Here is a 27,064-nt window from a genome sequence, read left to right on the forward strand (position 1 = left end):
CCTCACAGTCTCCACTCCTTGAAATTGTAGTAGCCCTGCCCACCTGCCTCTGAGGGCAGGTGATAAGAACAGGGACAGAGAAGCGGAGACCCCTGTGTAGCCAAAGCCCTGGTTTCCTATGGACTCCTTGGATCCCTAGCTGGGGCGGGGGCAGGTGGAGAGGGGCTGTGGTGAGACTCCAAATGGAAAGTATCCTGGCCAGGTGCGGTGGCTCACGCCTGTAATCCCAGCACTTTGGGAGGCTGAGGTAGGTGGATTGCTTGAGGTCAGGAGTTCGAGACCAGCCTGGCCAACACGGCAAAACCCCGTCTCTACTAAAAACACAGAAATTAGCCAAGTGTGATAGTGTATGCCTGTAATCCCAGCTACTTGGGAGGCTGAGGCAGGAGAATTGCCTGAACCTGGGAGAGGTTGCAGTGAGCCGAGATTGCACTACTGCACTCCAGCCTGGGTGACAGCAAGTGAGACTCTGTCTCAAAACAACAAAAAACACAAATGGAAAGTATCCTCAGGCAGAAACCGGATATTTACCCTGCAGCCTCCACCCACCCTCTGTGGAGTCAGGGCCCGCTCCACCCAGTTCAGTGACACTTCCTCTGTGGGTCTGGCTGTGGCGGGTGGAAGGAGGCTGACTTGTTCTCACAAGGTCTGGGACTGTGGGAGAGGTGGGTCTTCCTTCCGTTTGTAAAATGGAATAAAATAAAGTTGACAGCATCTAAGAGTCTCGTGTTCCTCTGGAACTGCAGGAGATGCAGGGCAGACAGGAGTACTTTTGCTGTGCAGATAAACAGGCCTGCGGCTGGGGTGGGGGGTTGGGATGGCAGGCACTAGGGTACCAGATTCTGAGTAAGAGCTCAAGTGGCCTGGCAAAAGAAGGGGAGGCGAGAGCAAGGCCACTGCTATCTCTCAGGTGGCTCCTGCTCTCCCCATGTTAGTGCGGGGCCTAGGTCTGAAAAGAAATGGACTAGATGACCTCCACGGGCTGCAGATTGGATGCTGGAGGTGGAAGGTGGATCACACCCATTTTCAAAGTCAGGTGGTTCCTCCCCTGCCCACCAGGTACCAAAAAGGCCATTGGACCAAGACCTCTGGTAACAGCTACAAGAGAAGGAGGAGACACCAAGGTTGAGCTTGCTTTATGGGGTGACAAGTGGGCTAGGGTGGGCTGCGGGGGGCAGGACGAAGATTCTGGCTGAATGTTCCAAGGGACGGGAGGCTTGGGATCCTGGCTGGTACCAGGCCTCCCACACTGTCAAATGTCAACTCCACCAGCACTGAGAGACAATGAGGAGATGACAATGTGGAGAGAGGGAAGATGGTGGGTAAAGGAGCGGAAGAGAGAGGCGGGGAAAGAGGGAAGGAGGGAAGGGAAGGAAGGAAGAAAAGGAAAGCATGGCCCTGCTAGAGCCAAAGCCAGAGGTGATCAGGTCAGCAACAGGAGAGGCTCAGAAGGGAGCCTCTCGGGAAGTGCAGGCGGCCATGAGGGCCCGTTTCAGCTGCTCATAGGTGACGAACATCACCACGTTCCAGGAACCCAAGCGGAGAAAGGAGGGCATGAACCTAGGGGAGAAAAAACACAGGTCATGGGGGTACCTCCACCTCCCACTTTCCTCACTGGGCCTGGTATTCAATCCAACCCAGTGGCTCTGTCCCAGAGGAGGCTGGGAGGACTCAGTGAACTGAGCTCACAGCTGCCTGGTATGAATTCCCTTTGAGTCTCCATTTAACAAATACAAAATTGTGATGGTAGCAATTCTGGGAGGAAGGAATTAAAGGGATAAGTGAAAGCTGACGAAATGCCAGGAGTGGGATCAGAAATAGCCTGGGCTATCAACCCACTGGGCTGATACTCACTTCCGGGTGCTCCTCTCCCACCCATGATAGACATGCATAGCCAAGAGGCCTGAACTGGGTGGGGAGGATCAGAGGCTCACCCTTTGTAGAAGGCTCGGGGTCCCTCCTTCTGGAGCATGGTGAGGGCACAGTGGCCAGCGCTGCTGTACTGGCCCAGGGCAGAGTTCATGTATCTCGTCTTGACCACGTCTACAGGGGAGGCGATGACAGTGGTGCAGAAGCCTGCCCCAAAGGCGGAAGTGAAGTGGCAAGGGAGGTCATCTGCCAAGGAGGAGCAGGCAAGGCAGTCAAGATTCTTCACTCATCATTCCAGAAGGAAGGAGAATTACTTAAGTAGCTAAGAGTTTTCACGATTTTAAAGAGACAGAGAGGGTGGGCACAATGGCTCATGCCTGTAATCCAGGACTTTTGGAGGCTGAGGTGGGTGGATCACTTGAGCCCAGGAGTTCAAGACCAGACTGGGCAACATGGCAAATCCCTGTTTCTACAAAATACAAAAATTAGCCAGACATAGTGGTGCGTGCCTATAGTCCCAGCTACTCAGGAGGCTGAGGTGGGAGGATTGCTTGAGTCAGGGAGATCGAGGCTGCAACGAGCCATTAATCACCCCACTGCACTCCAGCCTGGGCAACACAGCAAGACCCTGTCTCAAAAAACAAATAAGAGGGTGGGGCGCAGTGGCTCACACCTGTAATCCCTGCACTTCGGGAGGCCAAGGCGGGTGGATCACTTGAGGCCAGGAGTTCGAGACCAGCCTGGCTAACATGGTGAAACGCCATCTCTACTAAAAATACAAAAATTAGCCAGTGTGCTGGCGCACATCTGTAATCCCAGCTACTCAGGAGGCTGAGGCATAAGAATTGCTTGAACCTGGGAGGAGAAGGTTGCAATGAGCCGAGATTACATGGTGAGACTCTGTCTCAAAAAAACAAAAAACAAACAACAAAAACAAGAGACAGGGACTCCAGCTGAGACCTCTTCTGAGGACCTGAAAGAGTCGTTGTGCCAATCTAGCCTCAGTTCCTCAATATGCAAAGTGGGAACTTCATCCTAGTTGGCTTCAATATGGCAAGTAAGAGATATAGCTTACTCTCCCTGCAAAGGGCAAATAGGATGAAAAGATGTAGGCTTCTGGTGTCAACTAGACCCCTGCACCTGCTCCCGGCACGGGGGAAGGGTGAGACCCAGCACCATCAACCTCGTGAATCACCTGTCATGAGGTTGGCTTTCAGAAGGGCATCCTTGATGAGGTCATAGGTCACCAGCTCAGCACAGTTGACAATGGCATTACGAGCAACATTGGGAGAGGTCCCTGTAGGAAGACGGAGATCCTGGGTGAGACCAGAGAATCGGGGAGGAGGAAAAGAGGAAAAGAAAACAACTGTACACACCTTTCCAGAGGCCCCCAAACCCTTCCTCTTGGGCAATGGTCTTGTAGGCATCGACGGTGCTTTGGTATCTCCGACCACCTCCAGCCCGGGCCTGAGCTTGGAACCGGACCTTTACCACATCTGTGGGCTGGGCCACAGCCACAGCCAGGGCACCTGTGGTGCTGCCTGCTAGGAGGCGGCTCCCAATGCTGGCATCTGTGGGCGAGTCATGGGGTCAGTGGCCAGCGGGCTTGCAATGGTTTTCTACCTCATCTCTCCTCACCAAAACCACCCTGTCACTGTCATCTCCTGCTTTGGGGAATAGAATCCAGAAGCTTTTGGCCTTCTATAAGCTCTTGCTCTAAGAACTCCTCACATCAAACAAAATATCCCTATGAATGTCTACTCCTTGATAGGGACATAGCAAGGGGTAAGACCAAAATGAAACCTGGTGCTTTCTTTCATAAAACATTTTCATTTACCTGCTCAACAGCCCTGAGAAATCACAATCATTTCCATCTGACAAATGTAAAACTAAGGCTCAGAGAGAAGTGGCTTTCTGAGGACTGGGACTCCTAAGACTTGGGATCTCAGGTCAGCTTTACTTCTTCCTGCCATGTGATCTTGGGAAAGAAAACTTTTGTTTGGGGCTCTGTTTCTTCATATGTAAAATGGAGGGTTGGCAGGGCATAGTAAGGAGGTGAAAGGGAAGAACGCTGGCCTTGAAGGCGAGTGTCCTGGCTCTCTACTGTGTGCCCTTGGCCAAAGTCCCCCCTACCCACTGCCTTCCCACCTCAGTCTCTTCTTCTGTAACACTGGGATGATACTGCCTACTCCCAAGGTGGTGGTGAGGACTGTCATGGGATGATGCCCTGCTCAGAGCCTGGTGTAGCCCAGGTGCTCAGGAACTATGCGGAGGACCAGGCCCTTCCAGTTCTCTGTTCCTCTGATCTTCCTAGGGATCATGGGGCCTAAAAACACCTATATGGCTGAATGAACTAAGATCAATCATCACTGAGAAAAAAGGGCCAAGGGGCCCCCAGCCTAGCTCCATACTCACGCTCAGAGCCCTTGGTGTAGAACTGTTTGACAGAGTCATACAGGCCGATGCGGACAGAGGCAAAGCTCATTTGACGCTGCAGGCCGGCAACCAGTCCATTGTAGAGGCTTCGGGGGCCCTCGGTACGCACCATGGTCAGAATGGTGCCCAGCACACCGCGGTACTGGGCGCCGGCTGTAGCGCGCACTGGCCCCTGACTTTCTCCTTGGATCTGCAAGGCCAAAACGGGGTAGCTACAGGGATAGGCATGTTGCCCTTCCCACCTCCAGTCATCTTGATGCTCCAAATACCCACTGGCCCTTGAGGGGTCTGTGTCCTTGGGGAGGGAACAGAGTAGACACCATCAAGATCCCCAGGCTTCATCCCCTCACCTGTAACCGGACTTTAGCAGTATCCAGAGGAAAGGTGATGAGATCTGCGATGCAGGCAGCTGTGCCAGCCCCAAGAAACTTCACAGTGGCAGTAGGGGGGATATCTGTGGCCTTGAACCCAACCATGATGCTGATTTCCTGCTACCTCCCAGGAGATGGAGAAAAACTGGAGACGGGGCAGCTTTAATCAGTAACAGGACGAGATAGAGGAACTCTGCCGGAATCTAAGCCAAGAGGAGAAAAGCCCCATTAGCCACGATGTCCCCAGGCCCTCCCTGCTCACCATCCCCAACCCCAGCTTCCCTAATAGCATCAAGTCCCTCAGCAAGACTCCAAGTGGCCTCATGAGGGAAAACAGATGTGAGCTCGAGAGGCACTCAATTAGGCACTGGTGAAGCAATTCCTGCTCAAGCAGTCAATACTTCATGAAGGGCTCCCTCCCTTTCAATACAGGGAGAGTCTGGATCAGAGCTCTCCTAGCGCTGCCTCATAAACAGCCACTGGACCAGCCCTCTGTCTGCTGGATGCAGAGGTTTCACTGATGATGCCCATGTTCCTGCTTCTGTGATTTATCTGGAGAACTGACAGAAGTGGAGAAAGTTTCACCCAGACTAAGACCCGACAGGCACAGACCCACATGCTTATCTTCTGGATGTCTAGCCAGGAATGGTTTCCACGGGTCTGGAACTTAAGAAGAAAAGGAAGATACAAGATGACGAATTCAGTCCCTTCCCAGACCGTCAGTCTAATTCTCTCCTCCAGCTCCCACATAGCTTAGGATCTCCAGAGTCACTGTTTTGTGACTTTGCTGGGCAGTAGTTCACTGAGATGCAGGAGATAATATCTACCCTAGAGGAGGCTTACTGTTGGGCACAGGGGGTGGGTGGGCAGATGATTCAAGCTGCATTTGAGGCTTACAGGACATACTCTCAAAATGCAAAGGAGGGAACAACCAATGCCATCGGGAGAGAAGGAAGAGTGAGTGATCAGAAAAGACTTCCTGGGCCGGGTGCAGTGGCTCATGCCTGTAATTCCAACACTTTGGGAGGCCAAGGCAGGCAGATCACCTGAGGTCAGGAGTTTGAGACCAGCTTGGCCAACATGGCAAAACCCCATCTACACTAAAAATACAAAAATTAGCTGGGTGTGGTGGCACGCACCTGTATTCCCAGCTACTTAGGAGGCTGAGGCAGGAGAATCGCTTGAACCCAGGAGGTAGAGGCTGCAGTGAGCTGAGATTGTGCCACTGCACTCCAGCCTAGGCGACAGAGCAAGACTGTTTCAAAAAAAACCAAAAACCAAAAACAAACTAGCACTTTGGGAGGCCGAAGTGGGAGGGCTGCTTGAACCCAGGAGTTCAAGACCAGCCAGGGCAACATAGTGAGACCCTGTCTAAAAATATATAAATAAAAATAAATTAGCTGGACATGATGGTGCATGCTTATAGTCCCAGCTACTGGGGAGGATTACTTGAGCCCGGGAGGCTAAGGCTGCAGTGAGCTGTGATTGTGCCACTGTGTTCCAGTCTGGGTGAGAGAGTGAGACCTTGTCTCAAACAACAACAACAACAACAACAAAACTAAAGACTTCTTAGATAAGGTAACATTCAGTTAGGTGATTTTGGGGGCTGAAAGTAAACTCTGGGGCATTAGACTCCTCCTGGCCTACCATGTGATGCAAAGAAAATTGCTCTCCTTTTTGTTTGGGCCAGTTTCCTTTCCTCCAACTTAGGGGGATCCACACTTACACAAGACAGGCAAGGATGGGGGTACAGGTCAGAGCTGTGAAGAGTGATAAGGGAAACCAAAAGCCCCATTTTGTTCTGAATTGGAACCACGCCCTCCTCCACTGCCCCAGGAGGAAGTGAGCCCAGCACCCTAGTTGGGGAGGGTGACCTGCTTCTTCCCCTGAGCTTATTTCTTTGACTTCATTGGAGCAGCTGCTTTGAGCCCCGCCTGACTGACTGCCTTTGTTGCTGGGGCTCAGATGAAAGAGCTGGCTGGTGAAGGGAGTCAGCTGTGAATACAGAGACCCATGGAAACAAAGAGCTCACCCAGCTTCCTCTTGGGCTTCTCACTCCAGGTGGCTGGGGCAACCAGGGAAATGAAGATACAATAGCAACTACCCTGGGACCTACAGAACAAGGCCTGACCTTTTTCCTGTTTCCCTCCAGCTTGCCCACGAGGCTCAGTGAAGACTGCTGCTCAAATGACAGAGTGGGTTGATGAAGGTGCCCCTGGACTCCCCAGGTTCCCTGCTCTGACACCCCCTTCCCCCAGGAGGTGCTCCACAATTTCCCCACCCCAATGCCCGGGGCACTGTATTAGCTCAATCCTCAGAGCAGCCCTGCAAGGTGGCTGCCCTTACTTCCATGTGAGATGAGTAAGAGCCACACCTACAGGCACCAAAGCTGGTAGTATTTGCTTTGCACTGCTGCCCAGCTCCTCAGTTCCTTCCTGCTGTTTTCTCAGCCCCAGGCACAGGCAGGGCCTTTCACAAGGAAAGTTCTCTCAGGCTGATTAAATAGTCCTGAGAAGGCTCAGGCAAATGGTATCCCTTCTCTGGGCATCAGAGACATCATGACATGAGTCTGTCACATTCCTGACCTTGAGCTGGGTTGCAGGATGTTGTGAAGGCCAGAGAATAAGACCCAGCTGCTGCCCAAAGACAAGCGCACAGAGGTTCAGCTGCCATTCTGAACGTTGCCTTGGGTTTGCCAAACCAGGTCTTTCAGAGGGTGGGTAAGGGGGCCCTACTGACAGCAATTAAAATGCAGGCCTAGAAATAGTTAATCCTATTTTACAGTGCCCAGCAAATAACCAGTTTCAGAGCTGCGCAAGGCTGATTACCAATCTCGGTTTCAGGGATAGTCAAAAGCTAGCATCAAAAATATGAAGTTAGAACAATAGGTTCCTGTCCTAGCTCTTCTGCTGGCTCCCAGGATGACCTGGGGCCAGTCACTGTTCCATGTAGGCCTGTTTTCTCCTTTATAAAATGGGGACCAAGAACCTTGGCTTGATTCGGCTGAAGGGCCAGAATGAGAGCAGGGAGGTGTGAGAGTGCTCTGTGAACTGGAAAGAGCCACTTCACTGACATGGGGTGGGGATGGTAGTTATTTTTGTTAATGCCCCGCTGACTCCTGTCCCTAGACCACAGGGTTAGGAGACAGCAAGAGATCTCTTCCTTGGACTGGACTCTTACCTGGCTTTGTAAGGTCTCACGGTGAGGCCTCCAAGATCAAGCTTCTCTAAAGGTGTCCCGTTCTTCAAAGCTGCCAGTGGCTATCATGGCCTGATCCCCTTGGTTTTCCATAGAAAATGGGTGGGAGACGAAACACCTAATGGTCATACTATGTGTCCTGTGGGTGAGCAAAGGCGGAGAGTTTAGAAAGGGCCACCTGCCCCAAGACACACAAGCCCACCCAGTCCATGCCTTGGAGGGGGATGGAGAACAGGGCCCATCTCACCCAGGGACTGATTAAGTGCAAACACTGGAAAGGGGAAAAGCAGGGTAGAAAATGAATCTAGGTACACTCCCCACCCCCACCCCACCTGCTTAATATCACAAATTGGCTCTTGTCCAGGCTTCTGCTTTTGTAACACCCAGTACTCTAGAAAAGCACCCCCTAGCACAGTCATCAGACTTTGGTGAGTGAGAGAGTTATGAGGGGGTCACGATGGGACAGAGAACCTCCGGGAATTGGCTAGGGCCCAGGCCGGGCTGTGAGGAGGTTGGATGGGCTGGGAGCCGGCCCTGCAGGGGCCAGACTGAGCAGCTCAAAGCCCACTAGAAAAAGCCCCCAAGCCCTGGGAAAGGCAGTGCAGGAACACTGCCTGGAGCCAGCTGGTGAGAGAGAGGTCATCGTGGTCATCGCTGACGGTCCCCATCCAAGGCAGGGCTGGGCGTCGTGGTGGAAAGGAGGGATTGAAAAGGTGGAGGATCAAACGACAGCCAACCGAACGGGAGAGGGAAAGAACAAAAGGGAGTAAGAAAAAGAGTAAGAGAAGAGAAATAAAGAACCAAGGACAGAAAGGATTTGTACAGGCCGGGCGCGGTGGCTCACGCCTAAAATTCTAAGACTTTGTGAGGCCGAGGCGGGCGGATCGCTTGAACTCAGGAGTTCGAGACCAGCCTGGGCAACAAAGCGAAACCCCATCTCTACAAAACACAAAAATTAGCCAGGCGGGCGCCTGTAATCCCAGCTACTTGGTAGGCGGATCGCTTGAACCTGGAAGGTGGAGGCTGCAGTGAGCCGAGATCGCGCCACTGCACTCCAGCCTGGGAGACAGAGCGACAGCCTGTCTCAAACAAACAAACAAACAAACAAAAACAAAAAATAAAACCGAAAGAAAGAAAAGAGTACAAACTTGGGTGCGAGAGAAGGGAAATGGAAGAGCGGGCAGCGCACGCAGAACAGGTGTAGGGGGCGCAGAGGGTGCAGGGCTGGGGCCAGGCTCACCGAGCCTCAGGGAGAACACGAGAGTGCGTGCGGCTGTGTGTATCGGCTGGAGGAGGGCGCGTCGGGCGAGCAGGACCAACGCGGACGGTCGATCTCAAGGCGCGAACAGCAGGGCCTTGCAGTGTGGCTCCGCGCGGGCGGCGGCGCGGCACAAGTCTCGGGGGCGGGGCCCGGGGCGGGGCCTGCGGGGCGGGGCGTGCCAGCTCTTACTTGGGTGAGGAGACGCTGGAGCCACCGCCTTTCCGCGGGGACCGCCCCGCCTAAGGTTCTCTCCGTGACTTTCTCCACTCCCATTTCTGTGCGTCCCATCACCGCGTTTACTCTTTCGTTCCCCCAGATGGTCACTCCCTTGCCACTCCCCGCCTCTGCCTCACACTCTCTCGGGCCGCCAACCTCTTTGTGAGGATGGCAAGACTGACGGCCAGAAAGGAGTCTTGTCCAGTCACACACCTCTTGCCTCCCAGCCAGGACGGTTTCTAACAGCGTTCAGCGCGGTCGGGTCTAAGTGTACTTTCTTTTTTATGGGCCCAGCCCCCAACGCTGGGCAAACTACCCACCCTCCTGCCAGCGAGAGCGCGGCTGGCTACTGCAGGGCGGGGCGGGGTCTCGCGACTGACCTCGCTGTCGATTGGTTACAGCCGCCGCGTTGTCGAGGGAAGGAACCAATCAGAGCTGCAGCAACAGGTGGTCCGGCAACCGGCAACTGCGGGTGGGGCTCGGCTGGGGTTCGCGCCTTCTCCGGCGGTGGAGCGGCCTGGCCTTTAGGGACCAGGGACACTAAAGGCCCCGGCGGGGCGGGAGCACCCAGCGTGACCTCACGCTCCTATACACAGGCGAGCAAATGGGCTGGCCCCCCGCATGTGACAAGGCAGAGCCGGGCCCAGGCCTGCTGCTTGTCCAGCCCTGGGATGAGAAAAGGAGTCTCATCCCAGGACCGGGCCTGGTTCGCCTTTAATTGGCTGACTAGTCCTGTGGGGGTAACCGGCGCGTGAACAGCCAACAATTGGGCCCGGTGGCCAGGACAAACACGTGCATTTAGGGAGTAGAAGAAGGCCCGTGTTAACCTCCATTTTACCGTGAGGGAACGGAGTCCCAAAGACGTTCAGTCATCTGCCTGATAGTCACAGAGTGACGAGCCCTGACTTACACCCTGGTCAGGTCGGCGCCATATGTGTTTTCACCAGCAGAAGGGACTGCCAGGGAACAGCTGAGGGGACCAGAGCTGGGATGGGCCTGGATTATTACAGCGGAAAGAAAAACACGCTGAGTGCATGGTCCTGGGAGAAGCAGCGTGGAAACAGAAGTCAAGGCAGATTATTTCTGTCATGAGGAGATCTTGCCATGTAGGAAAAAAGAAAGAAAGAGAGAGAGAGAGGAAAGAAAGAGAGACAAGAAAGAAATAAAAGAAAGAGATCGAAAAAGAAAGAAAAGAAAAGAAAGATTATTTGTGGCACTGTGGGTCTCCCTCTGCCAGGTTCTCTAGCTTTTGCGCTGAGCTCTGTCTGGTTGTGCATTCTGGAGAGGCTCGGCAAATTTGCCGTGAGATTGCTGACCGACAGCAGAACAGATGCAAAGGCCTGCAGACCAAAAATTGTCCCTTTAGCTGTCCAAACAGGGAAGGATCTGGATTCCAGAAACTATATACTTATTATCCTTGGCAAAAGAGACTGTTAAAAGCGTGGACTCTGAAAAAGGGAAGCGGAGATCAACAAGATGCAGCATGAAGTCTTTAAGAAGTTTGGAAAAAAAGATGTGTTTAGGGTTTAAACTACTTTTATTATTTATTTATTTAACTTATTTTTTGAGACAGGGTCTCTTTTTGTTGCCCAGGCTGGAATGCAGGTGACTGGGTCTCTACTCACTGCAGTCTTGACCTCCTGGGACTAAGCAGTCCTACTTCTGCCTCCCTAGCAGCTGGGACCACAGGGATGAGCCACTAAGCCTGGCTAATTTATTTATTCGTTGTAGTGACAGGTCTCCCTATGTTGTCCAGGCTACTCTTGAACTCCTGGTCTCAAGCAGTCCTCTGAACTCGGACTCTCACAGTACTGGAATTACAGGTGTGAGCCACTGTGCCTGGCCTCAAGAAATTCTCTTAAAATTCTTTTTGGGTGGGGGCAGATCTGAGCAATCCTATAGACATACAAATGCTGCACCCATGGATTTTTAGCATCTTGCCCAAGTCATAAGATGTCCTGTGGACAAACCAGAGAATGTATGGGTACAGATAACTATATTTTGAAAACTTGTAGCCGGGTGAGGTGGCTCACGCCTGCAATCCCAGCACTTTGGGAGGCTGAGGTGGGCAGATCACCTGAGGTCAGGAGTTGGAGACCAGCATGGCAAAGATGGTGAAACCCTGTCTCTACTAAAAATACAAAAATTAGCTGGGAGTGGTGGCGTGCGCCTGTAGTCCCAGCTACTTGGGAGGCTGGGGCAGGAGAATCACTTGAACCCAGGAGGCAGAGGTTGCAGTGAGCTGAGATTGCGACATTGCACTCAAGCCTGGGCGACAGAGCAAAACTCTGTCTCAAAAAACAAAACAAAAACAAAAAGAAAAGAAAACTTGTTTCACATCTATTTCATTGAATTGTGTGTACATGCACACACACACGTTTATTTGTAAATATTTTGTATGTGCCAATAACCAAATTGACAAGTTTCATATATTTTGTTGTATAATTTTAACATCATCCCAGGAAACAATTCACTGTGCTTACAGTTTTGGAACTTTTAAATCTTTAAATACAAACTGTATTTGAAACACTGAAAATGAAAAAAAGACACAAGAATGAAAGAGAAAACTGAAAACATCAGGTAATTAAAACCAACATGAGAAAAACTTAAACATTTCCTTAGTCTCTGATAATTTCTGCTAAGAATATTGAGTAGATTGGCTATATTAACTTTCCTCCCCTCATCAAACAAGCAAGCATACAATTATCTGATTGCATTTTTAAAAGGAAGTCGAATTTGATGACCATGCATTTTTAAAATTGACATGAAACTGAATTTCTTTTTTGTTTTTTTTTTTGTTTGTTTTTTTTTTGAGACGGAGTCTCACTCTGTCACCCAGGCTGGAGTGCAGTGGCCGGATCTCAGCTCACCGCAAGCTCCGCCTCCCGGGTTCACATCATTCTCCTGCCTCAGCCTCCCGTGTAGCTGGGACTACAGGCGCCCGCAACCTCACCCGGCTAATTTTTTGTATTTTTTAGTAGAGCCACTTGAGCCACCGCGCCCGGCCGAAACTGAATTTCTTTAAACCCACTTAGCAGATGAGATGGGGGATGGTGGCTCACACCTGTAATCCCAGCAGTTTGGGAGGTTGAGACAGGTGGATCACTTGAGGCCAGGAGTTGAAGACCAGCCTGCCAACATGGCAAAACCCTGTCTATACAAAAAATACAAAAATTAGCTGGGCATGGTGGTGCATGCCTGTAGTCTCAGCTACTTGGGGGACTGACATGGAGGATCACCTGAGCCTGGGAGGTTGAGGCTTCAGTGAGCCATGATTGTGCCACTATACTCCAGCCTGAGTGACAGGGTGACCCTGTCTCAAAATAAATAAATAAATAAAAAATACCTGTAATCCCAGCACTTTGGGAGACTGAAGCAGGTGGATCACAAGGTCAAGAGATAGAGACCATCTTGGCCAACATGGTGAAACCCCATCTCTACCAAAAATACAAAAATTAGCTGGGTGTGGTGGCACTTGCCTGTAGTCCCAGCTACTTGGGAGGTTGAAGCAGGAGAATCACTGGAATATGGGACATGGAGGTTGCAGTGAGCTGAGATTGTGCCACTGCACTCCAGCCTGGTGACAGAGCGAGACTCCATCTCAAAATAATTTTTAAAAACCTCTTAGAAGATTAAATTGAATCATGTATTTGTTAATTTCCATGTCCATTTTGATGTTTCTTCTTCTTCTTGGTTTTGGTTTCTAAAAAAAGGGGGGTGGGGAAATGGCGACACAAAGCCAGATGGAATTACTTGACATGTTTGTCACGTAATTAACCATTGTACATGAGTTTTCCTTAGTAAGTAACACACCCTGGTTTTTTGTTTGTTTGTTTGTTTCTTTTTGAGACGAAGTCCTGCTCTGTCGCCAGGCTGGAGTGCAGTGGCGCGATCTTGGCTTACTGCAACCTCCACCTCCTTCAAGGAATTCTCCTGCCTCAGTCTCCCGAGTAGCTGGGACTACAGGTGTGCACCAATATGCCCAGCTAATTTTTGTATTTTTAGTGGAGACGGGGTTTCACCATGTTGGCCAGGATGGTCTCTATCTCTTGACCTTGTGATCCACCTGCCTCGGCCTCCCAAAGTGATGAGATTACAGGTGTGAGTCACTGAGCCTGGCCCACATCCTGTATTTTAAAAGTTGAATTGAAAAACACTGAGTTAAAAGATGCATGTTTTTCCATGAATTGTGTGAATGAAATAAAGCTAAATTCATAAAGCATGAACATAGCAGTAGTTCTCATTTGGCTCACAGTTCTAAAAACACAAATTCTCCTCAACTTCTTAGAGCATGACAAGTCTTCAGCTGGCAATTTTTCCATGTTTATATAAGAAGCTAGAATTGATCATATGGTTTTACAGTGCTTTCCCTAAAATCTGTTTGTTATTAGATTCGGTTTTTCTTCTTATTATTTCTCAAAGGAAATCAAGCAGCAAATTACTCCCATATTTTAAGCTCTAAATTCAAGAACAACTAAATTCACTGCCAGCCATTACAAATATTCAGTTCTTTATTAAGGTATACACCATTACAGTAGGCTCAGAGTGCTAATACATGAATAATAACTATAGTTAGTAAAACAATGCAAATGAAGATGAGTTTAAAGAGCCCTGATCAATGAAGTACTTTTCAGTTGAAAAATTATAGAAGGACTGGGTGCAGTGGCTCACACCTGTAATCCCAGCACATTGGGAGGCCGAGAGGGGCAGATCACCTGAGGTCAGGAGTTCCAGATCAGCCTGGGCAACATGGTGAAACCCCGTCTCTACTAAAAATACAAAATTAGCCAGGTGTGTTGGCACATGCCTGTAATCCCAGGTGCCCGGGAGGCTGAGGCAGGAGAATTGCTTGAACCTGGGGTGCAGAGGATGCGGTGAGCCGAGATCGTGCCATTGCACTCCAGTAACAAGAGTAAATCTCCATCTCACACCAAAAAAAAAAAAAAAAAAAAAAAAAAAATTGTAGAAGGTGCCGGGCGCGGTAGTTCCTGCCTGTAATCCCAGCACTTTGGGAGGCCGAGGCTGGCAGATCACGAGATCAGTAGATCAAGACCATCCTGGCTAACACGGTGAAACCCCATCTCTACTAAAAATACAAAAGAATTAGCCGGGCCTGGTGGCGGGCGCCTGTAGTCCCAGTTACTCGGGAGGCTGAGGCAGGAGAATGGCGTGAACCCAGGAGGTGAAGCTTGCAGTGAGCCGAGATGGCGCCACTGCACTCCAGCCTGGGCGACAGAGCAAGACTCCGTCTAAAAAAAAAAAAGAAAAATTGTAGAAGGTATGTACTAAAAAGCAATAGTAATATATGATAACTCAATAATTATTGAAGGAATAAGTGAATGAATCAAACTAGAAATTATTTTGATATATTAGTTTTCTTTTTCTTTCTTTCTTTCTTTTTTTGAGATAGAGTTGTGCTCTGTCACCCAGCCTGGAGTGCAGTGGCAAGATCTTGGCTCACTGCAGCCTCTGCCCCCCCGGGGTTCAAGCGATTCCTGCCTCAGCCTTCCAAGTAGCTAGGATTACAAGCACGTACACCACACCGGGCTAATTTTTTGTATTTTTAGTAGAGATGGGGTTTCGTCATGTTGGCCAGGTTGATCTCAAACTCCTAGCCTCAGTAGATCCACCCACCTCGGCCTCCCAAAGTTCTGGGATTGGAGGTGTAAGCCACACTTCGCCTAGTTCGTCTTTCTTTCTTTCTTTCCTTCTTTCTTTCTTCTTTCTTTCTTTCTTTCTTTCTTTCTTTCTTTCTTTCTTTCTTTCTTTCTTTCTTTCTTTCTTTCTTTCTTTCTTTCTTTCTTTCTTTCTTTCTTTCTTTCTTTCTTTCTTTCTTTCTTTCTTTCTTTCTTTCTTTCTTTCTTTCTCCTCCTTCTTCTTCTCTTTTCTTCTTCTTCTTCTTCCTCTTCTTTTTTTTGAGATGGAATTCTTGTTGCCCAGGCTGGAGTGCAATGGCATGATCTCGGTTCATTGCAACCTCCGCCTCCTGGGTTCAAGCGATTCTCCTGCCTCAGCCTCTCGAGCAGCTGGGATTACAGGTGCCTGCCAACACGCCCAGCTAATTTAAGCCACAGAAGTTAAGCCAAACATAGTCTGTTTTGTTATTTTATTTTTAGAGATAGTGTCTCGCTCTGTTGCCGAGGCTAGAGTGCAGTGGTGTAATCATAGCTCACTGCAACCTTGAACTCCTGGACTCAAGCAGTCCTCCCACCTCAGCCTCCTGAGTAGCTGGGCTTAAGGCACAAACCGTGCCTATAGCTGCTATGTGCAGTGCCTGGCTACAACTAGTTCTATAAAGAAGAAAAAGTCAGGAAAAGTATTTACGTAATAACATTCTCAAATTCTTTGTTTGCCAGATATCTTATTTGGTCACTTAGGGTACAGTTTTTTTTTTGTTTGTTTTTGTTTTTTTTGAGACGGAGTCTCGCTCTGTCGCCCAGGCTGGAGTGCAGTGGCCCGATCCCAACTCACTGCAAGCTCTGCCTTCCGGGTTTACACCATTCTCCTGCCTCAGCCTCCCGAGTAGCTGGGACTACAGGCGCCTGTCACCTCACCCGGCTAGTTTTTTGTATTTTTTTAGTAGAGACAGGGTTTCACCATATTAGCCAGGATGGTCTGGATCTCCTGACCTTGTGATCCGCCCGTCTCGGCCTCCCAAAGTGCTGGGATTACAGGCTTGAGCCACCGCGCCCGGCCTGGGTACAGTTTTAAACTAGTAAACAATTATACTATAGAAGAACTAAACTAAATTATAACATGGCACAGACTTCCTAAGGAAGGTAACTCGAAAAATCTAAAAAGTGATAGCAATTATTCTAATTAACATTTGAGATACTAAATGAATTAATGATCCAAGACAACCTTTGAAATTATTCAATTCTTTTTTAAAAGTATACTAGCATAATTTAAGATCTAGCTTGCCCAAGATTATTTATTTTATTTTATTTTTATTTATTTATTTTTAGATAGGGTCCTGCTATATCACCCAGGCTGGAATGCAGTGGCACAACCAGGGATCAGAGTTCATTACAGTCTCAAACTCCTGAGTTCAAGTGATTCTTCCATCTCAGCCTCCAGAGTAGCTGAGATTACAGGCGGGTACCACCACACCCAGCTCATTTTTAAATTTTTTTGTAGAGGTAGAGTCTCACTATGTAGTTCAGCCTGATCTCAAGCAATACTTCCCACCACAGCCTCCCAAAGGGCTGAGATTACAGGCATGAGCTGCCATGCCTGTCCAGAATATGTCTCTATAGTAAGTTTATCATTAGAATGTTTTGATCTGAAGACAGAGTCTTAATGATTCTAAGTGTAATTCTAACCTAAAATCAAAATCCTTGGTTTGTAAACATCAAATTCAATTTTATGTTAATTCGTACGGCAACTAAACAAAAAACAGTTTTTAAAAATGTCTGTATTATTTATTACACTAAACAATTCTGACCACTAACAACCAAGAGGGGGTGGGAGGGAACAACACTATCAGACCATGAAAACATCTTGCTTCGCAACAAACTTTCCTCCCTCGCTTTAACATTTTTGAGGATTCTTTTCCAAACCTATTACATGTATATTACAATGGTTATGAATTTCCCAACTCCACCACTCCTTTCAGTGAATTATTACTATTATTATTTTATTTATTACTTTTTTTTGAGATGGAGTCTCGCTCTGTCGCCCAGGCTGGAGCACAGTGGCGCAGTCTCTGCTCACCACAACCTCTGCCTCCTGGGTTCAAGTGATTCTCCTGCCTCAGTCTCCCGAGTAGCTGGGATTACAGGCATGTGCCACTGCGTCAAGCTAATTTTTGTATTTTTAGTAGAGACAGGGTTTTGCCATATTGGCCAGGCTGGTCTTGAACTCCTGACCTCAAGTGACCTGCCCACCTCAGCCTCCCAAACTGCTGGGATTACAGACATGAGCCACCATGCCCAGCCATCAGTGCATTATTTTTAATATCTTAATTAAAGGGGAAAAAATCCCCTACTTGTAATAACAAAACAATGTTGGAAACTGCCATTAAAACACAACAAGTGAAAAACAGAGCTCTTCCCAGACTCACGGGACTACAAATTTAGGAAGTACACAAAAAATTAAAAATTAATTACACTCAATTGGACACATTAAATATGTACAGCTTTTTGTACATAAATCATACCTAAATAAAGTGATTTTAAAAACAAATGAGATGGGCCGGGTGTGGTGTCTCACATCTGTAATCCCAGCACTTTGGTAGGTTGAGGCAGGTGGATCACTTGAAGCCAGGAGTTAGGGACCAGCCTGGCCAACATGGTGAAACTCCATCTCTGCTAAAAACACAAAAGTTAGCTGGGTGTGGTGGCACACGCTTGTAATCCCAGCTACTCCAGGGGCTGAGGCATGAGAATCTCTTGAGCCTGGGAGTCAGAGGTTGCAGTGGGCTGAGATGGTGCCACTGCACTCCAGCTTAAGTGACTCTGTCTCAAAATAATAATAATAAATAATTAAAAACAAATGATCCAACCCTTACCACCAACTGATAAAGAAACAAACAAATGAGTCATGCAAAAGAAAAGTCATACTTTTTGGTTTAATCCTACTTTAAGAACACTAACAATAATTTGCATGCAATAAATACAGTTCCCTAAATACAACAGATGAATTCTTTTATAAACACATCAGATTTTTGTTTATGGAGAATCTATTAATAAACACATTTTATATTCAATATATTATGTATGTATGAATGGAAAGCAACCTTAAACATTTTAAATACCAGACATATACAAAAGAATCATAAACGAAGTAATACAAAGTGCCTCGTGTTTTTATCCTGGAGTCAAACCATAGAAATCACAGGTTATTAAGAGAACTTTGAAAAATATTGTTTTGAATATTGAAAATCATGTGTTTTGGGCGTGCCCAAGATGGCCGAATAGGAACAGCTCCAGCCTCCAGCTCCCAGTGTGAGTGACACAGAAGAGGGGTGATTTCTGCATTTTCAGCTGAGGTACTAGGTTCATCTCACTGGGGAGTGCCAGACAATCAGTGCTCGTCAGCTGGTGCAGCCCGACCAGCGAGAGCTGAAGCAGGGTGATGCATTGCCTCACCTGGGAAGTGCAAGGGGGAAGGGAATCCCTTTTCCTAGCCAAGGGAAACTGAGACACACAACCCCTGGAAAATCGGGTAACTCCCACCCTAATACTGTGCTTTACCAAGGGTCTTAGCAAATGGCATGCCAGGAGATTATATTCCACACCTGGCCCAGAGGGTCCTATGCCCATGAAGCCTCCCTCATTGCTAGCACAGCAGTCTGAGATTTAACTGCTAGGCGGCAGCAAGTCTGGGGGAAGGGTGCCCACCATTGCTGAGGCTTAAGTGGGTAAACAAAGCCACCAGGAAGCTCGAACTGGGTGGAGCCCACTGCAGCTCAAGGGGGCCAGCCTGCCTCTGTAGACTCCTCCTCTGGGGACAGGGCAGAGCTAAACAAAAAGCAGCAGGAAACCTCGGCAGAGGTAAATGCCCCTGTCTGATAGCTTTGAAGAAAGCAGTGGATCTCCCAGCACAGAGGTTGAGATCTGAGAATGGACAGACTGCCTGCTCAAGTGGGACCCTGACCCCTGAGTAGCCTAACTGGGAGACATCCCCCACTAGGTGCAGATGGACACCCCACACCTCACATGGCAGGGTACACCCCTGAGATGAAGCTTCCAGAGCAAGAATCAGACAGCAACACTCACTGTGCAGCAATATTCTATCTTCTGCAGCCTCCGCTGCTGATACCCAGGCAAACAGGGTCTGGAGTGGACCTCAAGCAAACTCCAACAGACCTACAGCTGAGGGTCCTGACGGTTAGAAGGAAAACTAACAAACAGAAAGGACACCCACACCAAAACCCCATCAGTATGTCACCATCACCAAAGACCAAAGGCAGATAAAACCACAAAGATGGGGAAAAAGCAGTGCAGAAAAGTTGGAAATTCAAAAAATCAGAGCGCATCTCCCCCTCCAAAGGAACACAGCTCGTCGCCACCAATGGAACAAAGCTGGACGGAGAATGACTTTGACGAGTTGAGAGAAGAAGGCTTCAGTCAATCAAACTTCTCAGAGCTAAAGGAGGAACTACATAACTAGCGCAAAGAAACTAAAAACCTTGAAAAAAGAATGGATGAATGGATAACTAGAATAATCAATGCAGAGAAGACTTTAAAAGAACTGATAAAGATGAAAACCATAACACCAGAAATACGTGACAAATGCACAAGCTTCATTGACTGACTCGATCAACTGGAAGAAAGAATATCAATGATCGAAGAGTATCAATGATTGAAGATCAAATGAATGAAATGAAGCAAGAAGAGAAGTGTGGAGAAAAAAGAGTCAAAAGAAATGAACAAAGCCTCCAAGAAGTATGGGATTATGTGAAAAGACCAAATCTATGTCTGATTGGTGTGCCTGAAAGTGATAGACAAAATAGAACCAAGTTGGAAAACACTCTGCAGGATATCATCCAGGAGAACTTCCCCAATCTAGTAATCTAGTAAGGCAGGCCAACATCCAAATTCAGGAAATACAGAGAATGCCACAAAGATACTCCTTGAGAAGTATCTTCTCCTTGAGAAGAGCAACTCCAAGACACATAATTGTCAGATTCACCAAAGTTGAAATGAAGGAAAAAATGTTAAGGGCAGCCAGAGAGAAAGGTCGGGTTACACACAAAGGGAAGCACATCAGACTAACAGCAGATCTCTCAGCAGAAACTCTCCAAGCCAGAAGAGAGTGGGGGCCAATATTCAACATTCTTAAAGAAAAGAATTTTCAACCCAGAATTTCATATCCAGCCAAACTAAGTTTCACAAGTGAAGGAGAAATGAAATCCTTTACAGACAAGCAAATGCTTAGGGATTTTGTCACCACCAGGCCTGCCCTACAAGAGATCCTAAAGGAAGCACTAAACATCGAAAGGAACAACAGGTACTAGCCATTGCAAAAATGTGTCAAAATGTAAAGTCCATTGATGCTAGGAAGAAACTGCATCAACTAGCAAGCAAAATAACCAGCTAATATCATAATGACAGGATCAAGTTCACACATAACAATATTAACGTTAAATGTAAATGGACTAAATGGTCCAATTAAAAGACACAGACTGGCAAATTGGATAAAGAGTCAAGACCCATCAGTTTGCTGTATTCAGGAGACCCATCTCGCATGCAGAGACACCCATAGGCTCAAAATAAAGGGATGGAGGAAGATCTACCAAGCAAATGGAAAACAAAAAAAAAAAAGCAGGGATTGCAATTCTAGTCTCTGATAAAACAGACTTTAAACCATCAAAGATCAAAAGAGACAAAGAAGGCCATTACATAATGGTAAAGGGATCAATTCATCAGCAAGAGCTAACTATCCTAAATATACATGCACCCAATACGGGAGCACCCAGATTCATAAAGCAAGTCCTTAGAGACTTACAAAGAGACTTAGACTCCCATACAATAATAATGGGAGACTTTAACACCCCACTATCAACATTAGACAGATCAACGAGACAGAAAGTTAACAAGGATATCCAGGAATTGAAATCAACTCCACACCAAGCAGACCTAATAGACATCTACAGAACTCTCCACCCCAAATCAACAGAATATACATTCTTCTCAGCACCACATCGCACTTATTCCAAAATAGACCACATAGTTGGAAGTAAAGCACTCCTCAGCAAATGTAAAAGAACAGAAATTATAACAAACTGTCTCTCAGACCACAGTGCCATTAAACTAGAACTCAGGATGAAGAAAATCAATCAAAACCGCTCAACTACATGGAAACTGGACAACCTGCTCCTGAATGACTACTGGGTACATAACGAAATGAAGGCAGAAATCAAGATGTTCTTTGAAACCAATGAGAACACACACACAACATACCAGAATCTCTGGGACACATTTAAAGCAGTGTGTAGAGGGAAATTTATAGCACTAAATGCCCACAAGAGAAAGCAGGAAAGATCTAAAATTGATACCCTAACATCACAATTAAAAGAACTAGAGAAGCAAGAGCAAACACATTCGAAAGCTAGCAGAAGGCAAGAAATAACTAAGATCAGAGCAGAACTGAAGGAGATAGAGACACAACAAACCCTCCAAAAAATCAATGGATCCAGGTGTTGGTTTTTTGAAAAGATCAACAAAATTGATAGACTGCTAGCAAGACTAATAAAGAAGAAAAGAGAGAAGAATCAAATAGATGCAATAAAAAATGATAAAGGGGATATCACCACCGACCCCGCAGAAATACAAACTACCATCAGAGAATACTATAAACAGCTCTACACAAATAAACTGGAAAACCTAGAAGAAATGGATAATTACCTGGACACTTACACTCTCCGAAGACTAAACCAGGAAAAAGTTGAATCCCTGAATAGACCAATAGCAGGCTCTGAAATTGAGCCAATAATTAATAGCCTACCAACCAAAAAAAGTTCAGGACCAGATAGATTCACAGCCAAATTCTACCAGAGGTACAAGGAGGAGTTGGTACCATTCCTTCTGAAACTATTCCAATCAATAGAAAAAGAGGGAATCCTCCCTAACTCATTTTACAAGGCCAACATCATCCTGATACCAAAGCCTGACAGAGATACAACAAAAAAAGAGAATTTTAGACCAATATCCCTGATGAACATCGATGCAAAAATCCTCAATAAAATACTGGCAAACCGAATCCAGCAGCACATCAAAAAGCTTATCCACCATGATCAAGTGGGCTTCATCCCCAAGATGCAAGGCTGGTTCAACATACGCAAATCAATAAACGTAATCCAGCATATAAACAGAACCAATGACAAAAACCACATGATTATCTCAATAGATGCAGAAAAGGCCTTTGACAAAATCCAACAGCCCTTCATGCTAAAAACTCTCAATGCATTTGGTATTGATGGAACATATCTCAAAATAATAAGAGCTATTTATGACAAACCCACTGCCAATATCATACTGAATGGGCAAAAACTGGAAGCATTCCCTTTGAAAACTGGCACAAGACAGGGATGCCCTCTCTCACCACTCCTATTCAACATAGTGTTGGAAGTTCTGGGTAGGGCAATCAGGCAAGAGAAAGAAATCAAGGGTATTCAGTCAGGAAAAGAAGAAGTCAAATTGTCCCTATTTGCAGATGACATGATTGTATATTTAGAAAACCCCATTGTCTCAGCCCAAAATCTCCTTAAGCTGATAAGCAACTTCAGCAAAGTCTCAGGATACAAACTCAATGTGCAAAAATCACAAGCATTGTTATACACCAGTAACAGACAAACAGAGAGCCAAATCATGAATGAACTCCCATTCACAATAGCTTCAAACAGAATAAAATACCTAGGAATCCAACTTACAAGGGACGTAAAGAACCTCTTCAAGGAGAACTACAAACCACTGCTCAGTGAGATAAAAGAGGACACAAACAAATGGAAGAACATACCATGCTCATGGATAGGAAGAATCAATATTGTGAAAATGGCCATACTGCCCAAGGTAATCTATAGATTCAATGCCATCTCCATTAAGCTACCAATGACTTTCTTCACAGAATTGGAAAAAACTGCTTTAAAGTTCATATGGAACCAAAAAAGAGCCCACATTGCCAAGACAATCCTAAGTCAAAAGAACAAAGCTGGAGGCATCACACTACCTGACTCCAAACTATACTACAAGGCTACAGTAACTAAAACAGCATGGTACTGGTACCAAAACAGAGATACAGAGCAATGCAACCGAACAGAGCCCTCAGAAATAATACCACACATCTACAGCCATCTGATCTTTGACAAACCTGAGAAAAACAAGAAATGGGGAAAGGATTCCCTATTTAATAAATGGTGCTGGGAAAATTGGCTAGCCCTAAGTAGAAAGCTGAAACTGGATCCTTTCCTTACTCCTTATACGAAAATTAATTCAAGATGAATTAGAGACTTAAATGTTAGACCTAAAACCATAAAAACCCTAGAAGAATACCTAGGTAATACCATTTAGGACATAGGCATGGGCAAGGACTTCATGTCTAAAACACCAAAAGCAACGGCAACAAAAGCCAAAATTGACAAATGGGATCTAGTTAAACTAAAGAGCTTCTGCACAGCAAAAGAAACTACCATCAGGGTGAACAGGCAACCTACAGAATGGGAGAAAATTTTTGCCATCTACTCATCTGACAAAGGGCTAATATCCAGAACCTACAAATAACTCAAACAAATTTACGAAAAAAAAAAAACAAGCAACCCCATCAAAAAGGGGGAAAGGGGCCGGGCACGGTGGCTCAAGCCTGTAATCCCAGCACTTTGGGAGGCCGAGACGGGCGGATCACGAGGTCAGGAGATCGAGACCATCCTGGCTAACACGGTGAAACCCCGTCTCTACTAAAAATTACAAAAAACTAGCCGGGCGAGGTGGCGGGTGCCTGTAGTCCCAGCTACTCGGGAGGCTGAGGCAGGAGAATGGCGTGAACCCAGGAGGCGGAGCTTGCAGTGAGCTGAGATCCGGCCACTGCACTCCAGCCTGGGCGACAGAGCAAGACTCCGTCTCAAAAAAAAAAAAAAAAAAAAAAAAGGGGGGGGGGGAAGGATATGAACAGACATTTCTCAAAAGAAGACATGCATACAGCCAACAGGCACATGAAAAAATTCTCATCATTACTGGCCATATCAGAGAAATGCAAATTAAAACCACAATGAGATACCATCTCACACCAGTTAGAATGGCAATCATTAAAAAGCCAGGAAACAACAGGTGCTGGAGAGGATGTGGAGAAACAGGAACACTTTTCCAGTGTTGGTGGGATTGTAAATTGGTTCAACCATTGTGGAAAACAGTATGGCGATTCCTCAAGGATCTAGAACTAGAAATACCATTTGACCCAGCCATCCCATTACTGGGTATATACCCAAAGGATTATAAATCATGCTGCTATAAAGACACATGCACACGTATGTTTATTGCAGCACTATTCACAATAGCAAAGACTTGGAATCAACCCAGATGTCCATCAGTGACAGACTGGATTAAGAAAATGTGGCACATATACACCATGGAATACTATGCAGCCATAAAAAAGGATGAGTTTGTGTCCTTTGTAGGGACATGGATGCAGCTGGAAACCATCATTCTCAGCAAACTATCGCAAGAACAGAAAACCAAATATCGCATGTTCTCACTCATAGGTGGGAATTGACAATGAGATCACTTGGACACAGGAAGGGGAGCATCACATACTGGGTCCTATTGTGGGGAGCGGGTAGGGGGTAGGGATAGCATTAGGAGATGTACCTAATGTAAATGATGAGTTAATGGGTGCAGCACACCAACAAGACACATGTATACATATGTAACGAACCTGCACATTGTGCACATGTACCCTAGAACTTAAAGTATAATAAAAAAATAAAAAATAAAAAAAACAAAATCATATGTTTTGGTGAAGGAGAGAATTAACAACCGTTCTTTGCCTTAAAATACTTTACATTTTATGAAATTGCAATTGGAATGAAGCAGCTCCTAAAGTAGTCAGTATTCGGGTCAGGAAAATTGAGCAGAGGAGCAAACTACTGTTTGTTTTCTCAACTCCTTCACAATGCTCAGCTGAAGAGGTTCCCACTTAAAAGAGCTGCTGAAGTCATTTCTATTTTAGAAAGGTAGTATGAATGAGGTTTTCTATGTATTAGCTAGAATTTATGGTAATTTGTAAAATGTTTTTCCATTTTTAAACGTAAGAGTCTATATGTCCACCCACGAAGCAGCAGTCACTGCGGCTAACATCTGCCACCACACCAGTCTGCATGGCCCATAAGCAGGTGTGGAGAGGACCAGAGTTCACCTGTCAGCAGCACCATGGAATCAACTGTCCAGCCTTTCTGCCATTAATTACCACAGATGTGTTCTTTTTCCTGATATTCTATTCCCACCTGAGGCTTCTTATTAAGATACTGTATCTGTGAATGCATTTAGGGTACAACATTTTGTCTTCAAGGTACGGAGGTGGAAAATCAGAGGCAGGAAGCAAAAAGAGTGCACTCACTCTCCCTTCTTACTTTTCTGGAACCCAGGCTTGTCCAGCATGAAACGGGACGTGAACCCAACCATCTGTGTCTGCAGGGAGGCTTCTCCCATGGACCACAAGCCACTTGACACCATGGGCCTCATGTGGAGATTCCACTGCTTCTGGTGCCCTCTCCCTGGCTACAGTTCTGGCCCAGGAGGCCAGCAAAGCTTCTGGAACAGAAGTTGTCACCACAACTGCATTAACTCCCTTAAGGAGAGCAGCAGACTCTTCTAGGGCAGGCAACCCCTCCCCAGGGAGAAGAGCCACTTCAGGAGGATGTGTCTCCTCAGAGCTTTGCAGGGACGTTTCCCCTTTGTCCGCTTTTGATTTTTTTGGTAATGATTTCCGGATTCTGGCCTCTTTAGCTGTGCTAGGAAAATTCTTTTGATTTGGATAGGCAAAGGCACACAGGAGCTTATTTCTGGCACCAAAGGCCTGTGTGGCTTTGCCTTTAATTGTAGGCACCAGGCCCACAGAATGTCCCGGTGAATCGGATTAACAGGTGGCAGTTTAGAGGGTGATGAGGGGATTGGTATCTTCTTCTGAGGTTTGGGGTTATCTCTGTACTCTGCCGCCTTTTTTGGGCAGAGTCTTTTTTCATCTTTAGCAGATATTTCTCCTTTGGTTCCCTTTGCTGATGTTCCTGGCAAAGCAATTGTGTTTGATTGATCCTCTTCCCTCGACTTCTCTGAGGAAGTCTAATCCTTGCCTTTTGCCTTCTCCATACTCAGAGAAGAAGTGGAGCTTAGTCCCAAAATCCTTAAATCAGAGTGAAGGTATGCAGTAATCATCACTACCAAGATGGAAACAATTTCTATTTTTCCATAAAGAGTCTATGAAAAGAAGCCAGGTACAGTGGCTCACACCTATAGTTCTAGCTACTCAGGAGACTGAGGCAAGAGGATCATTTGAGCCCAGGAGGTTGAGTTCAGTCTAGACAACGTAGTAAGACCCCACACCTCTAAAAACATTTTTAAAAATTCTGTGAAAAGAAAAACCCAAAGTAAGCAGCAGACCTACATATAAACATTGTTTAAAAATTATGTTTGCCAAAAAAATGGAAATAACCCAAACATCCATCAGTTGCGGAACGGACATATGTTAATAAAATATGGTATATGCAAACAATGGAACATTATTTAGCAATGAAAAGGAATGAAGTGGCTGGGCGCAGTGGCTCACGCCTGTAATCCCAGCACTTTGGGAGGCCAAGGCGGGCAGATCATGAGGTCAGGAGATTGAGACCATCCTGGCTAACACGGTGAAACCCCGTCTCTACTGAAAATACAAAAAATTAGCCAGACATGGTGGCTGGCGCCTGTAGTCCCAGCTCCTCATGAGGCTTGAAGCAGGAGAATGGCGTGAACCCGGGAGGCAGACCTTGAAGTGAGCTGAGATTGCGCCACTGCACTCCAGCCTGGGCGACAGAAGCAAGACTCCATCTCAAAAAAAAAAAAAAAAAGAAAAAGAAAAGGAATGAAGTACTGATACATGCTACACCGTGGATGAACCTTGAAAACATTATGCTAAGTAAAAGAAGCCAGTCACAAAATACCATACATTGTATGTTTCCTTGTATATAAAATGTCCAGAACAGGCAAATATATAAAGACAGAAGGTAGGGCTTCAGGGAATAGGG

General features: G+C 46.7%; 1 protein-coding gene and 1 pseudogene across 2 annotated transcripts; both read right to left on the bottom strand.

Moving 5' to 3' along the window:
* Positions 1 to 1,120: 1,120 nt before the first annotated feature.
* On the bottom strand, positions 1,121 to 9,665 carry UCP2 (uncoupling protein 2). 2 transcript variants are annotated; one of them, XM_008020124.3, is made up of 8 exons: positions 9,565 to 9,665; positions 7,857 to 8,013; positions 4,656 to 4,879; positions 4,285 to 4,495; positions 3,246 to 3,440; positions 3,065 to 3,166; positions 1,935 to 2,115; positions 1,121 to 1,560 (listed from the first exon to the last, which is right to left on the bottom strand). In XM_008020124.3, the coding sequence occupies exons 3-8, from the start codon at positions 4,779 to 4,781 to the stop codon at positions 1,446 to 1,448; spliced, it is 930 nt and encodes a 309-aa protein (XP_008018315.3). In that variant the 5' UTR covers positions 4,782 to 4,879; positions 7,857 to 8,013; positions 9,565 to 9,665; the 3' UTR covers positions 1,121 to 1,445. The 2 variants fall into 2 exon arrangements, with proteins under 2 accessions (XP_008018315.3, XP_008018314.3); XM_008020123.3 differs by lacking the exon at positions 9,565 to 9,665 and adding an exon at positions 9,115 to 9,291.
* Positions 9,666 to 25,278: 15,613 nt separating this feature from the next.
* LOC103224808 (developmental pluripotency-associated protein 4 pseudogene) lies at positions 25,279 to 26,156 on the bottom strand (annotated as a pseudogene).
* Between the last annotated feature and the right edge of the window lie 908 nt (positions 26,157 to 27,064).

Source organism: Chlorocebus sabaeus, chromosome 1 (assembly GCF_047675955.1).
Source record: "Chlorocebus sabaeus isolate Y175 chromosome 1, mChlSab1.0.hap1, whole genome shotgun sequence".
Classification (NCBI taxonomy): Eukaryota; Metazoa; Chordata; class Mammalia; order Primates; family Cercopithecidae; genus Chlorocebus; species Chlorocebus sabaeus.

Bases quoted from the DNA above. Each gene is read 5' to 3' on its own strand.
- UCP2 (XM_008020124.3), bottom strand. From the start codon at position 4,781: ATGGTTGGGTTCAAGGCCACAGATATCCCCCCTACTGCCACTGTGAAG. The intron at 2,116-3,064 runs GTGATTCACGAG...CCTCCTTGGCAG, and splicing joins GAAAGCCAACCTCATGACAG to ATGACCTCCCTTGCCACTTC. The intron at 1,561-1,934 runs GTGAGCCTCTGA...TTTCTCCCCTAG, and splicing joins CCCCGAGCCTTCTACAAAGG to GTTCATGCCCTCCTTTCTCC.